The following is a 15,941-nucleotide window of genomic DNA, read 5'->3' on the forward strand; positions in this document are numbered from 1 at the left end:
TATTAATTCACTCATAGATGTGGTGGCAGAGATGAATAATCTTCATGCGGTTTATCTGTACATCTGGGTATTTGAAAGACTCAGTTAATTACAACATATTGAATCCTACATTGTGCTCCTCCCAAAGGTCTTTAAGGGACAGTTCAATGCTATGTACGGCCTGCCTCTATGTTGCATGCATTCAGCAGGGGATTATAAGTAACAGTTTTCCAGGTTTCCTGCTTTCAAGCAAGAAAAGAGAGGATTATATTTACCTGGGAGTAAATAAATTGTGTAAGAATGAAGATAGGTTAATCCATTTTAGTTTTTGCTACCTCAGGGGCGTGACATTTCTCTAAAAAGTTAATTTCTGTAGGTTGGTGATTAATGCTGACATATTAAAAAGTTTTTTTTTCTTTTCTTTTCTTTTTTTTTTTTTTTTTTCAGAGCCTGCCTTTAAAGTTAGAATTTGTATGAGATTTTTGAAAAGCTTTGTGTTAGCAGAACAGTTGCATCAAAGCTGAAAAACTTTTACCTATTGATTTCAGTGGAAAGGGTTAGGCCCATGGTGAGAACTTTTGCCAATGTCCTTCTGAATCTATAAGGAATGTGTCTAACAGCTTTCCCACTAATTTACTACTTAATAGCATATCATACTAAGACTTATACCTCTGACAGAGTTGCCATTTATTCATTATAATAGCACTAGGCATACGAACTACTTCTTAAATTTTTTTTTTAAATAATAGTTCCAAGCAGATTTGAACCTCAAATTACACTAAAGTTTTTGAAACACATTGAAGTATAATTAAGTTTAATGAAACGATTATTGGGAACTGAATGGAAAGTGAACATTGATAAGACAAAGTCTGTCAGACAAACTGTTGAAGGTAGTCCGTGGTATCTTCAAGTCAAGCCAGCGCTGCTTCTGTAAGAATTTCTGAATTTGTCAGTGAAACTACTGAAATGTTTGCAATCAGTCTACAGAACAGCAAATAACTGTTGACTTGATGTGGAATGGATTTTACTTTGGAGTAGAATGTCATTGCTAGTTTCATAAAAATTGAGGTGTGTGTTCAAGGCTTACTGTTTTTAACAGGAAGATTTCAATGGGGCTTGCATGTTTTCTAAACCTTTTTTTTTTTTTTTTTGTGATCACCTATGATCAGAGAAAGAAGCTAAATTCAAGAATTTATTCTTTTACTGCTCTCCTATTGATATATTGAAATACACAATGTTTTTGCTGCATGAAATACTCATCTTTTCAAAAGCCAGCTATATGGAAAAGAGTCTGGTAGAACTCATCTCTAAGTACTAGACAGGGGTTGAGGAAGCATTTGACAGGTATTTTCAAAGGCTGTATTTCGCTTGTGCTTGTATGGAGAGCACCTTTATATGAGAAGTTAATGCTTATATGAAATACCTTTTTATTTACATCTTTCTGACTCTAGCTCTCGGTATTTTACTCGGCATTTGGTACCTAAGATATGTAAGAGATAAGAAGTGAGTCTGGGGGCTTGAAATGGTGCATGATTAGGAGTTTTTTGTTAGCATTCTGGTATTAAATTTACTACTCCTTTGACTCCATTTGTTGCAATTCTGAGGTTCTGAATAGATTCCTTTGCAAAATGAAAATGAGGGGTTGCGTTTGTCTGGTAGATGAAATAATATCTGTATAATTCTTGTTTTCACATGCAAGCAAATTCATGAGAGTTGTGGATTGAGCTCTGGAGAAGTTCTAATCCCTATAGTTCAAAAAATATACTCGTAATAATCATTATTCTGATTCACAATTCTGTTGTGTTGAAACTAAAATGTACTTCATCACAATGTTACCGGATCAGGCTAAAATGTATCAATCTTTTATTTGATGTGATTTGGATATATATTTTTTGGCAAAGCAAAAAAAGACAGATGGCTCAGGTGGGTATATTGGTCCCATGAAAATACTTCTGGGGAAGAAAGGTGTGGTTTAAAGCATTATTAAGTGCACAGGTAGACTTTTGATGGGCTTTTAAGTTTTTAGTTTACAATTTAAGAAAGACGTACATAACACAAGTGCAACAAAAAGTTGTTTTTATTATTCCAAAGTGCACAACAGTGTAGATGTTTACAGAAATAAATCATATATTTTTTCCATACTTTTTGCTTCAAGCTCCTCTGTTTTGCAATTTTTATCCAGAATTCCCTCATCCAGATGAAATGATTCCTGATGTAAACAATATATTTGTATTTAACTGAAATCAACTCTTGCTTAAAATTGAAATTACACACAATTTGATTTACCTATTACTTTACCATTTTTAAAACTTCACTAGACCGAAGAAAATGCCCATGATGATACAACTTATAAATAAAATTAAGTTACAAGAGCTAATATCTTACAGTAAAAAAGTTACAAATGAAATAAGTTAAAATATCTGTAATAAGAGAGATCCAGAGTAACAAATTCCCTTTAAATAAACATTTGTATAAGGGTCTCAAAAACAGTCACGACAGCTCGTAGAGTAATACCAAAATAGTGTTGGAAGGCACCTCAAGAGGCGGTCTACTTCCTTCCCTTGCCTCATGGCAGGTTAACTTTACTGCTGTCATTCCTGACAGGTGAACATATTATTGAAGACCTGCCACTACACAGACCCCCTTCTCTCTTCTTTCCTTCCCCTGACTATTTATTTCAGGGTCTATTTATCTTTTCCTTTTGGGAGATTTGCTAGTGACTACTCTGAATCTTGCATTAGTTGTTCTGTTTGCTATGAACATGGCAAACTGACTGTTCCTTTTCTCTTTGTAACAGTTTTCAAGCATGTAAAACGTTTCACTGTTTTTTTTTTTTTTTTTTTTTTTTTTTTTTTTTCCCTATTACCATCCATAAGACAAACAACTACACTTTTAAAAAAAGATCTTTCTTCTAAGTCATATAATTTAGGTCTCCATTCATTCTTATTACTCTTCTGCGGACTTTCTCCAGTTTTTCAATACCTTGATGTTCTGTGTCCAAAACTGGAAATAATGTCTCATCTGAGACCCTTAGAAGATTGAACAGAGTAGAGGATGTAGGTTGTGCATCATGTCAGTTCTGCTCCTGTTCTTACATCTCTGCTTTTCCATAGTAGTGTGGTACTGTTGACTCATGCTTAGCTTGTATAACCTCAGAGTCTTCCGTGCAGAACTGCTGTTGAACCAGTTGCTGTCAGTTGTGTATTTGTGTAGGTGGTTGTTTCTGTTGAAGAGACATATCTTCTTTTTTCTGGTAGGATTTCATTCTGTAAATTTCTGACCATTTTCCCAATAATTTTAGGTAACTTTCCATTCTCATTTAGCTCTCCAGCTTGCTTCCAGCCTGTTCCATTCATACTGATTGCTGCAGAATTGTATGAATTCACTTCAGTCTCAGAGGCACTACTGTGAATGACTTTGAAGGTATGCTCTCACACCAGGTTTGCATAACCAGGGTCAGATTCTTCTAGGTTCATCCCTAAACCATTTGTGAGACTCCTCTATTAAATAGCATTGAAATAATTCTCATTCTTAAGTTCTCTTGCATAATAAGAGGAAATGCAGCATTTCAAATGCATGGCAATTTTTTTTTTTTTCAGAATTGTTTAACTGACTTAGGACATTTGTTTACCCAGGTGAAGGTAAACTTCCAAGCATTTCAAGTAGCAAGTTAGCCAGGTAGGACCTGGATTTCGTGTCATTGAGCCTTAGCTAACAATCCTTAATAAGAGAGCACAAGAGTTTGGTGACTTTCAACATTTGAACACAGGATTTTGGCTCTTAAATAAACATGTTGTTATCGTTTAAAGAGCATAATGACTAAGAAATATTTTGCCAAAAAAAAAAAAAAATAAATCAGAATCTCATCTGAGAGAGGTTTACAGTCCAGCCTGTAGTTATTAACACTATTGATGTTGGACTTGATAAAAAACAGTGCTGCAAGGCTTTTTAGGATAAGTGAATTCTAAGGAGAGATGCAAGGCATAATAAAGGCATGGAGATTGTGAACTTCTTAAAAGTATGGGATAGTATAGAGTAAGCCAAGCAAACTATGCTGTGGAAGTACAGAAATATAAAGAATGAAGGTGGAATAGAAAAGAAGAGGAGGCAAGAGCAGAAGGAATCATAAGCAACATTCTATAGACATTCTATAGAAAGTGATTTTAAGGAAACTAGAAGTAGGGGAGGCCTGAAGAGAAGTATAGTCAGTAGCTCTCCATTTTGGCCTAAAAAATCTTTTTCAATCTTGTCTGTTTCTAAATAGCCTCGGCTATTAACTTCCACTTAAGCCTGGTCAGCACTATTTAGAAGAACACATTTAAAGTCAAACTGCTATCTCAAGTACCCTTCATTGGTTGCTTCCATTCTGACTGAAGGAGCAGTAGGATGGCCCCAGTCCCCTCACAGTGCAGTCAGTGCTGTCAGTGTCACAGGTCTCACAGTGGCACTCTGTAGCTACTGGGTATGAATAAAAAGATTCAGGATGGTCACCACAGCCAGGGATCTTCACTGTTTCGTACACAACCTCCTTGAAGGTACATGTTTGCTGAACGGATGATACTGGTGGATATTTATATACAGGATCCTGAAAATTACAAGAAGGAAATATTTATTTTGAAATTCATTACAGGGCAGAATTCTTAGTTTTTACAAAATAGAAGACCTAATGTGAAGTCTTGTAAAACCAGTGGGGAAAATCCCACTGAGATAAAAAGGGTTTGGATTAGGCTATTTGGATTGCACCTAGATCCATATACTTCTCCTTTCAGGAGAATGGTTGTGCAAGATAGGTTTCATACCATCACCAGACAAAGGTGCAGATCAATGGCTTGATTCTTTAAATTATTTTCTATTGGAAAAGTAGAGTCTACATAGTGATCACTGCTTTATTGTGTCTGTTTGCAACCACAAACTGAACAGAAAGCAGAGATCCAGATTCTCATACTTTCAACTCTAGTCATACAATATAAACAATGTATGCAGCCAAATAAATGTCTGAATTCAACTAGTGTCTTTTCACCCTTCCCTTTACTGTTCAGACTGTCAGTATATCTACTTTCCTATCAAATAACATAGCCATTATTCAGCCTGTTCTTTCACAAGGCTCATCCTGCCCATGTGTATATTATGAACTGGAGAAATTGGTTATTCATAAATCACTTCAGTACTTAATTCTGATGCCTGAAGTTTAAACTTAAGAGTCTCACCCTTGTGAAGCAGTATCCTGAGCACCATGTGGCATTCACTGTAATACAGAATTCACATTCTTCTCTTTCCACTGCTATGGTAATATTGGTGAGCTCACAGCTGTAGCAACAAATTGCTTTCCAGCAAAATAACAGCACATAGCAGTTAAGCGTCTTCATCTTGTGCATAAAGCAGAAAATGGATCTGTATTGGAGAAACATATAATTATTTACAACAGGAAATATTTATAGAGACAGGGATAAATTAAGTCTTCACATTACCCTCAAGTGTTTCTATAATAGCAAGCTTTCAGAGGATAAAGTAATTAAGTAGATCTATCTGTATGCTTATTGTTAAAGGAGTTTGATTTTCTTAAGCAACTGAAATGGTATATCAGCAATCTTTGTAGAGTAAGAACAGCTGAACATTATACTACTTTCAATGAAATAACTTCATCTAAGTTTCGGTACAGATAATGTGTCCTGTCTTTTAGGAGAAAGAAAATGAAACAAGGGAAAAAAAAAAGAGCAAAGGATAACCTGCTTTAAAAAAGAAATTAATTGCATACAGCATTCACAATTTCAAAAAAATATTTCCAGATCAAGATCTGATGAAAACTCACCTGTATTCTACTTGCCTTCCTGGTAATAGCTATAGTGAAAAGAAAGCCCCAAGCTTACCTTTTATACTAAATCATGTGTAACTTATACCTTGAGGATTTGCAGAGAATTAATGCAGCAAGCATTAGTTTGGTACTTGGTGAAAGAGGATTAATGCTCAGCCAGACAGTGAGATCAAGCCTTGTTAAGACGGGGGGAAAAAAGAAAAGCAAAACACACTTAGGAAGTGATCGTGAAGGTTACTGTTACAATGTCTTTTTAGAAATTTGCTTGGGTTTTATTCGCTGGCATTTAGAAATAGCTGACCCATTTCACAATTTGGAAATGGGTTGAGAAGTCTATTTTTTGTGAAAATGCTTGGGTATTTTAACTGTTCTGTGTCAGCTACCAAAGGGATATGCTAGGGTGCAAGCTGGTCCTCTGGTAAATCACAGCAGACATTGCCAGAGCGTTTCTTATCTAAAGAGTATGTTCCTGAGACTTTCAGGATACCAGTCTTAATTGCTTTTCTCTAAGTTAGGTATGAGTGACTTTACTCAGTAGGCTGTGTGTGTACTTGTTTATTGATCAGGGGTCCAAGAAGGCTAGGAGTATGTGTTTTGTTAAACCAAACCTGACATTTCTTTACCATCTACAATACCACCATAGCTCATCATGGTTCTGATTTCTATCCCAGTGTAGGCACTCCTGGTTCCTGTCTGTCACATTGTCACTTTTTAAAAAAATTATGTAAGGGGGATCTGTATTGTGGAAAGGGACTATAAAGATGTCATAATTAGACTCTAGATCTGTGTTTTCTGCCAGTGATCTCAGATCAAGTATTGTCACATTACAGGGAAACTTAAAAATATTTCTAACAGGCAATCGTGTAACCCAACTTGAATGCATTCCCTAGTTTGTCATTATAATAAGGTTCTATGACCAATGTTCCCTGTTCACTGCCCTTTTTCTGCTGTCAAAGCTAGCGATGTGTGCCTCTTTACCAGAATAATGACAGAGAAATAACTTTGTTGAGCTTCACATATGATCACTTCTGGGGAAAATGACTCACAGTAGGACTGTATTTACTATCACCTGCCCAGAACAGCCAGTCTTGCTTTGTTATGACTGTTCTATTATGGTCAGTCTGACTTTTTACAGAAATCTATCCACAAAAGAAAACTAGACAAGGACATGCAGTTAAAAGCATTTCATCATGAAAAGAAATTCTCACCAGCTTATTAGTTGTCCTGCAGACGGGATGCTTTCCAGAATGTCTTTTACAAGCGAACCCTTTAAGTGTCTCATACCTTCCTGCGGTCCTGCAGTCTGGCCATCTGTTCCAGCGCTGATCCAGTCTGCAATACTGTAATTTGTTACTGAATTTCCTGTCACAACAAAATTAGGAGGTGATCTGCAATTTCTCCCTAGACATCTGTAATAATAGTTTTGTTTAAATGAAAATCCAGCCCAATTAAATGTATAAAGAAGTCAAGAAAGCAGATATCTACCTTTTTTACTGATAACATAAACTCTATGATTGAATAATGGTCTTTTCTGTTTTTTAGAGTTGATATAGTCACGCTTCTCAGGAAAGATTCTCGCTAATTTCATAGATGCCAGACAAAAGCTGATTAAAAGTAATTATATCCCTACAGAGTACCTGGTACTAACTTACGCAAATTAAATAAAGCCAAATGAACTATATTTACAAAAGGGCAATACAGAAAATATCAAATCTCTAATTTGCAGTGGTCTGTTTCATGATCTGAAGAAGTCATACACGTTCACTAACACCATAGTTTCACAAGCAGAGCGTGCAAACTTAGCCCCTGCCATGCTTTCTTCCCCATGTTACTTTGTTGTGTCTCACACAGCCTCTTCAATTGTGGCAATGTGAATTAGGGAAATCATTCTGATTAAAAGGAAAAAAAAAAAAAAAAAAAGAACCAACCAACCCTCTTCTACAGCTTTGCTTTCAATACTGCTGTATCAGCTTGTTCCCCAACAAAATACACAGCTGCAGCAGTGCAATTGATGGGATTGCTTGGGGAGTGAGAATGAGTAGGGAGGTAAACAGAAAATGCTTGCACAGCCTTCTCACTGAAGAATTCCTGAAGCCATGTGGTAACTGCAATACGCTCTTAACGGGTGGATTCCACTGCTACCCTCAATTCAAGAGCGGTTGTTTCTGTTTTCAAGTTGGTGAGCCAGCTATTATCTCTGCTAAATTGATTGTTCAAGTATATGAATATGTATTTTTAAGGCTAATAAGAAATTACAAATTGAAGCCAGTTCATTTGCAATACATCATTCAAGGAGTGGTAATTTGGAGAGTCGTTACTTTGATAGTGACTTTGATATCATTCCCATTCCTTTTCTTGGAAAGATACATGAAATGAATTCCTTCTCATGTTGGGTAAAGTGCTGTATTTATTTTTTTTCTAAGACTATTAGTTCATATCTCTGGGAAATCCTCATGTTCTAAATGGATCATACTCCCTCAAGTTTATATTCCCAGTAGGTTAAAACAAAGTTTATGGTTGTTGTGAAGGGAGTCACAGATGTTACTGATTCAGGAAACTTTCTTTATCCCACATATATGAATATTACACGTAGGCTCTGTGTTACCGGATTTTGTAGTGTTTTCAGTAATAGAAATGTTTTCCATTTTAAATGCTTTATACTTATTTTGGGAATAGATGCAGAGGGACGAACCCTCCCACCTTACATGCTACAGCATCTGTACGTGTTAAGTAGTGGTATTATCTATGTAGTTCTTAAGCAGTGTTGCTCCTCCCAGATATAGCAGTTGTCATTATGGTTGTTAATGTATGCAGCCTAGGAAATTAAAAGACATGACAGCATTTTTTACAAGACAGAGCAGACATCACATTCATACGGTTGCGTTAATATCTTAGTAACTTCTCAGGGAAATAAAAAACTTCTCTGTATTGCTATCTTTTGTGTTCTTTGGTTGTTTCCCTTGGACTGTTTATTATTGTAACCTAGCAAGCTATTGTTACCAGTGCTGCCACAAGGGAGCACTTGCTTTGCTGTTTCTAATCACTTATTTCAACCAGAAGTGGTGTGACACAGTTCTGCTATTGTTTCCTATGTAGTAGTTAATGTTTCTGCCTTTTATTTTTCTTTTTTTTTTTTTTCTTTTTTTCCCCCAAAGCATTTAACACAGGACTGAAAACTTTGTTTTGTTTATATAGCTTAAACTAATGAAATTCCTGCCTTCAAGAGAGGTGGTGGTAAGGCTAGCAGTTCTGTTACTAGAAGTCATAAATCTGCCTTGCTTTAAAGAATGTGCTTTATATCTTTCAGAGAAGTTCAGCATCTATAAAAGTACTATTGGAAAACTTGTCTTTATGTGTGTAACTTGTACACTGTGAGTAATAAATCTGACTCTGTCTGGTTGAAACTTATCTGCAAATTATTCCAGCTGCAGAAAAAAAATAGCTTATATATTTTTAAAAAGTGTCAAGGGACCTTGGGTTTAAGTTTGGTTGTGGTTACATGTTTTAGGTCTTGTCAAATATTATGTTACTGGGAAATTTAATGGTTTCTTCATCTGAGAGCTTTTTCTCATGGCAAGTATGCCTCAAGACATTTTTAAAGATGCTTAAAACTATGGCTTTAGCTAAGTTCCTAGGGACTAGAACAGAATGAAGAGCTGGTTCTTCAAGTTGGGAGTTGTGTGCTTCGCTGAGTATAATGGCTTTTGTGTCAAGTTTCTTCTATGGGTGGCCTTCCTTGACTGAGTACTCTTCCTCTCTCCTTTCTTATTTTTTGTTCAAATGTTTTTCTGCAGAGGCCCAAATTTAACCTGAGCTATTTAAAGCAACAGACCTTTTTGCTGCTACCCAGTGTTTTGCTAATTGATATCCTTGAAGTACGCAGATTCATAAAGCACAGATTCAGAGGCAATTTGCAGTCTCTGTGTGGGGTTGATGTTTCACAGCACAGCAGCACAGGCCTGTGTTTCAATGTTAAATAAGTTCACTGGAGTGTAGTCTTTGCCTTCTGTTATTGCTGCTTACAACAGATGACTTATGTCCTTGCATTGCCCCTCTAGGTGCCTTTGGGATTTACTGTGATTCTTATCCAAGTCACTGGAGAAACCCCTCGTGACTTTAGTAGTAATTGTGTTGGGTAGTTGGTCACTACTGTTCAATACTATTTTTGCTGATACTGGTTTAATTTCCCAGCACTGATGATGCAGAATTGTGGAGTAGCTTGTGCTTGCCAAGCACAGAGCTGGATAGCTGAAACTAGTCGTCATCAGCTAAAGAGTTATTAATTAATAAAGAATTGCAGTATGCACCTATATGCAAATAGAATATTGCAGCCTTAGGAGGATAAAGAAAATCACAAAATGCATCAGCTACATGTTTGGTAGCACAGAAGTTTAGAAAGCTTTTGAGATGTCAGTTTCCATTGCTTAGTGCAGAGGTTATGCTTCCCATATTCCCTAGGCAATACCTACATAAACTGTTCGTCTTTTTAAGTCTTGTAAATATTCTGCTTGCAATCAACAGCAGCAGAAGCTAATCCCTCTGAAATGTGTTTAGTATACACAGAACAATACAAAGAACAATGGCATTCAGTTATTTTTCATGTAGTTTTGGCTCTCATGATGTAAATTCATTCCTGTCCGAATTTAATACCACATTTCTGAATATATAACAGCTGTGTTTTCTTACCCTGTTCAGTGACGTGATCCTTACAACCTGCAGCTCTTTGCTGTTGTAAAACCCCTGTATGATCTTGGCTTCTTATGTAACATAATTTGATAACTCCAGTGGTATCTGATAGAAAGTGTGTTAAGATTCTGTTGAGCACTGAATGTATGTTTGTTACAAATGTTTGGTTTTTTTTGTTTTTCCTGACATGCTAAACCAGCCTGCATTCTTTCATTTTTAGAAATTTTTAGCATTTCACTTTATTTCAGAGTATTTTTTCCTTTTTTTTTTTTTTTTTTATATACATATATCTTTTTGGATTAATTTCTGTGTATGTAAATAAAGTAGCAGTTTTGCTCCTGTGACTGTCCTGGAGAAATATGGTTCTATATTTGGCTGTAAGTATGAGAGCAGTGTTTATTTTATTTTGTTTTATTTTATTTTTCTCAAAAGGAACAAGAAAGCATTTTCATGGACTTGACAAAAAAGATTAGTCATATTAGAAAAGAATTGAAAAAGCAAGGGAGAGATCTGATGGAAAATATCTTCCAAGTCACATGTGCCACTGATACATAACCAGCTAGGGTTTCCTTTTCATTATGTAAGCAGTTCTTGGGGCTATATAGGTTTGCTGTTAAGATGTTGATAGCTAAAGAGCAAAAATATTTCTGCTGGGATGTGAGTTGAAGAAACCAGAAATAGGAGCATGAGGCTTCACCTGATATGATTCATTATGAATCGTCTTTGCTGATTTTGTGCAGAATACAGAGACCTGTGCAGAACTGTCACACTCCAATACAAGCGGTACCTGCATGCCTGTAAAGCAGGAGCTGTGCTAAGTGTTTTCATCTTCCACACTGAGCAGAAGCAGAGACCCCTCTGGATTTACTGGGGTCATGGGTTGTTAAACAGTTCAGTGTGAGTGGAAGCAAAACTGTCAGAGAGGAAGAGCAGTTTGTTTTTTAAATGTTTATTTCATTCTTACAAAACGAATCTGAAAAGTTTGAAACCCTCCATAGAAGGAAAGCTTTTTACTTTGCAGAGTTGCTTCAGGTTGCCGTATTTCTCTCTCAAGTTACGGTAAGTTGAAGCCAGAGCATACACATGGACTGCCGAGGCAGCTGCCAGTTGCGGAAGCGCTGGGTTCCCCGGCCTTGGAAGTGTAGTATGCTCAGCAACCCAGCTTGGTAGGCTTCGGGGCAGGCAGATGGGAAAGCTGGCAGGAAGCCTAGATTTAAAAGAACTTCATGGAAATAGTTTTTGTAGGATCGGTTTTCAACCAACTTGGAATTTGCCATTTACCTCCAAAAATGGTAAATTTCTAGAAAAAAATGTCAGAAATTTTTGGTCTTGTGTTTTGGAGAACAGTGTTCCTAAGTTGCGAATGAAGCTTTTAAGTGTGTATTAATTACTCTATTAAACCATATTGATCAGGAGCTGACTGAATTTTGAAACCCAAACCAAAATGAAAACCAAACATACCCGAGTATTCATTTGAAGGGCAGAGTCTAATTAGACTGTTGGAGCACACTGTTACTGCATACACTGAAAAGTAAGTGCTTAAGAGAAAGCTGAAATACTTAGCTGCTTTCATGCAGCTTGCTGGGTGGCATACCTGTCAGTTTAGGAGCAAGAAGGCTCCTTTCTTTTTTAATAAAAATAGCATGCATTTCTTAAACAGTAAGTCTGGCAGGACTATGCCTTTACTCACAAATAGACAACAGTATGTGCTAATTGATTTCAAACTATGTCTATGATACGTAGTATAAGGCTTATTTGAATCTTGCTGACAGTGTGCATTGATAGCACATGGAAGTTGATGTAGAATGATTCAGCACACTGGATAATTGAGAAAAAGATCATATTTGGGATGCTATATAAAGTCCTAGGCTTAGGTTGGAGATGCCTGACCCATATTCTTTTTTCAGGTGCTGCAAATTTTAGGTCAAATTATTTAAGGAAAATAGGGCAAAGAGAATGTATAGAGCCACAGCCACCTTTAGCTGTGACTTTTACTTCTTATCTGACCGACCACTTACCTCTGCAATATTAGCTGCATTTAAGGATTCAGAGCATTGCTTTTTTTTTTGTTTGTTTTTTAGGATATTTTCTCAGTGGTCTAATCAAATTTTTGTTCCAGGGCACGGATCCATTAATGAATAAAATATAAGGTGGTGGCATTGCTCTGTAAGCAGCAGAAATTCCTACTTAACTGACTCATGGGGATTTTCATCAAGTAGGAGTTTGATTGTAATCAATACAGATTGCAAATTTGCAAAAAGAATTTCACAAAACCGTACTACAGGAAGCAGAATTCCAGGGATCTAATGAGGGAACAGATTTTTATTACAGGAAAAGCTTGGCAAGTATCAGCCCAGTCTATAGTTCAAATAAACAAATCTTATTTGATAGGTTGCATTAGCAGAATGATGAAATACAAAACCAAGCACTGTATTAGTCTAAACTCCTAATGGAGGTATATTTTTCCAGGAAAAGTATAATAAAGCCAGAGGATTTATTCTTAAATAAAGGAGATGCAGACTTGGCAGCTCAGGCTTGATCTGAATTCCTACCATTTGTTTACATTGTACACCATTATGGACTGTTCCACCAACTCAGTGGTTAGCAAAATACGGTTACTTTTCTCAGTGAAGGGTGCAGCTCTTTCCTTTTCCTCCTGTTCTTTTTTTTTTTTTTTTTTTTTTTTTGTTCATGTGATACTGTCTTCTCATTAACCACAGTGTAGGAATACTGCTGTTTTTATGCAGAATTAGTCCAGGCATAACCAAAGCAAGCTGTGGCAGGGAAGCAGACTTCTAGAGCGAGGAAAAGAACCATGACCTTCTTGTCTTCTCTGCCTGTGACAGAGCTGGAAGCAGGTCTGTGAGAGAGTGAGAGTTCTGGGGTTAGTTCTCCTGTAGAGGAAACAATTATCTGTTTCACTCCTCTGGATATCTTCCTGGCTTTAGCCATACCAAGACCCCAAGATTCCTGTTTTGTTTGTTTTCCTGGCAGCAGCATTCAGACTTCAGAATCCCAGTTTGGAGGACCACCAGTGCAGTTTTGCGCATTTCTAGAAGAATTGGTCTGGTACTGCCAAGTGGTATTTTTACTACAGAAATAATTGCATCCATGATTTTTCAGCAATCAATTTAAAAGAAAAAAAAAAAAGAAAAAAAAATATATCTGAAACACCTCATTGTCACTGAATTTCCAAAAAAGCACAGTGTGATATCTATCAGAAAATTGCTTTAATTTAATCAAGTATTGGGAACTGCTCACTGAGGGTTGAACTCATGGGCAGCAATACAGACAGCCTTTATTCAGACATACACATCTAGAAAGGTTATTTGAATATATATTATTTTAGGTATTGTGTGTTCGGTTATTCAGTCTTCTGGATTTGAGGTTGTTTCTTTGGTGATCATTGGAAGTTGAGGAGGGAGAGCACAGTCCCGTGGCATAATGTCATTCTTTTGTCTTCTCCAGTGTACAGAGAAAATCAAGAAATACTCTTTCTGAGAAGCAGGAAGATGAAGCACTGATGAAGCACATCTAGGGGATGTAAATTATAGTGACCAGAAGCACTCTATTATCTAAGGGCATAAAGAAATAGCTGGGAGGGTCTGTTAGACAGCAGGAGCCTTCCATGGCAAGTGACAGAGAGCACGCACTGCACCAGGCCATAGGGGGACATAAATGCTGCTCAGCCTGTCTAGTAAATACTCTTGTACCTACGTGATGTCAGAAGATGGAAAGCTTTCTTATGCCAGAAAAGTAATGCTACTTGACAACTGGAGCCTCCAGCCAGAGTCTTGGCCATAGTGCCATTAATGCCATCAGAAAATACTGCCCATAGTTCCCTTTAGGATCCTGGAGTAACTTCCCCCCCCCCCCCCCCCCCCCCCCCTTTTTTTTTTCCTTCTCCAAGAACCCTGGAAACTCCTAATCTGTTAAGAGCTTGGGATCCTTTTCTCCTACCTCCATGGCAGGTGTCAGGCACCAAAGACCCACTTGGTAGGCTCTGTGTGGGGACTGGGCAGCGTGGGATGCCAAGCAGGGCACCAGAGTAGGCAGGGATTGTTGAAAAGAGTTGTAGGAGGAATGAACAGGGTAGGCATCCTGCAGGCTAAGCTGAATGAGACAGCCTGTAAAAGGGGGGTTCCAAAGTATGATTAAAATTACCTTGAAATTGGGTACCTGTCGTCACGGATCACCTTTTAAAATACCGATCTATGTTGTGTCTGTTTCGGCATGGTATTAACCAGCTGTTTGAAATAGAAGTCTAAACACTGCCTGATCGGCTTTATAGGAATAGGAAAGTCACAGAGCACAAATCCACCTGTAATCTCTGTAGTAATGCCTGAAGAAGAAACAGTGCTACTCGATTGCTTTATTAATTATATAAATGGGCAAGACCTTAGCTGCTGGTAATTAAAGGGCTTGTTGTGGCTAGTTGTGGTGCCATCTAGTGGTTGTCGAGTAAAAGTTCACGCACTTGGGAAAGTTCTTTCACAGCTAAAGCAGATTCTACGGCATTGCGGCAAGCCAAACCGAATGAGAGTGCTTAGAACTTAAACAGCACTTCAAGCCTCCTGCCTCTCGGCCACATGCCCGCTGTGTTCAATCCTTTCTGCATCAGGTAAGGCCTCTGGGTAAAAAGAAGTTTCAGAACTCTCACCAAGGAGCCCGAGTAGTGATAACAGTCCTTAAATGCAGCGGTGTTAATTACTTCAGGCCGTTTTGCTTGTCCCTGTGTATAAGAGGCAAGGAGATCTACACTCAGGAAAACATGCCTTCTTTATTCGTTCTCTCTAAACTGTGGAACATTAAGTATAATCATTCCTGCTGGTCACTTAAGAACAGAATTTCTCTCAAAGTAAATAAGCAAGTACAGTCTTCCTGCTGCTTATGTGCCTTGGTTGAAATAAGAAAAAAAGATTTATAGGAAAGTGTATATACTGGTTCTCTCCATCTCATTTCCACCTACACATTGCAGAGGTTGTATGCTGAGGGGTGTTTCTCCTAATTTCCAGCAGTCTTTCTGCTTCCTTTCCTGCTTAGGGAGCCTCACTTGTCTTACTTCTGTCTAAAGCTTGAAAAACAATGTTTACTCTGAGATATATTCCTTTTCTTCCAAAGTCATGTTGACAAGTAGATTATTAATGAAAGTCTGTTTTTATTGGGTTTTATTTTTCCCTTCAAGCCTCAAAAATAGGAAACTTGAAATAGCATTAAAATTGTTATTTCACAGCCTCCTATTTTGTTGATGTTGTCCATTGTTCCCTATTCTTTTTTGTGATAATATTGTCTCACTTTTTTTTTTTTTTATTGCATCCTGAAAATTAACAGGCATTTTCAGAAAAATCTTCATTATATTTGTTTTTTCCTGAATTCTAAGTGTCTGTATATAAAAACAAACAAACAAACACAACAAATAGGACTTAACAAAGAAGATGTTTATCCATCTATAATAAAATTTCTT

The 15,941-nt window shown here is 37.1% G+C and overlaps 2 protein-coding genes across 5 annotated transcripts in view; one reads left to right on the plus strand and one right to left on the minus strand.

Moving 5' to 3' along the window:
* KCNA4 (potassium voltage-gated channel subfamily A member 4) overlaps positions 1–15,941 on the plus strand; it is an 84,252-nt gene that overhangs the window by 28,740 nt on the left and 39,571 nt on the right. The window contains exon 2 of one of the 4 annotated variants that reach the window (XM_084522148.1): positions 3,303–3,402. The exons of the other annotated variants lie outside the window; for them this stretch is intronic. The gene's annotated coding sequence lies outside the window, so the exon portion shown is untranslated. The remainder of the gene's footprint in view (positions 1–3,302; positions 3,403–15,941) is intronic. 4 annotated transcript variants of the gene reach the window in all.
* On the minus strand, positions 4,328–5,345 carry FSHB (follicle stimulating hormone subunit beta; the record flags this gene model as incomplete). The annotated part of the gene is made up of 2 exons (XM_084522132.1): positions 4,328–4,564; positions 5,187–5,345. The coding sequence occupies 2 exons, from the start codon at positions 5,343–5,345 to the stop codon at positions 4,328–4,330; spliced, it is 396 nt and encodes a 131-aa protein (XP_084378258.1).

This window comes from Aythya ferina, assembly GCF_964211825.1.
Source record: "Aythya ferina genome assembly, chromosome: 5".
In the NCBI taxonomy this organism is placed as follows: Eukaryota; Metazoa; Chordata; class Aves; order Anseriformes; family Anatidae; genus Aythya; species Aythya ferina.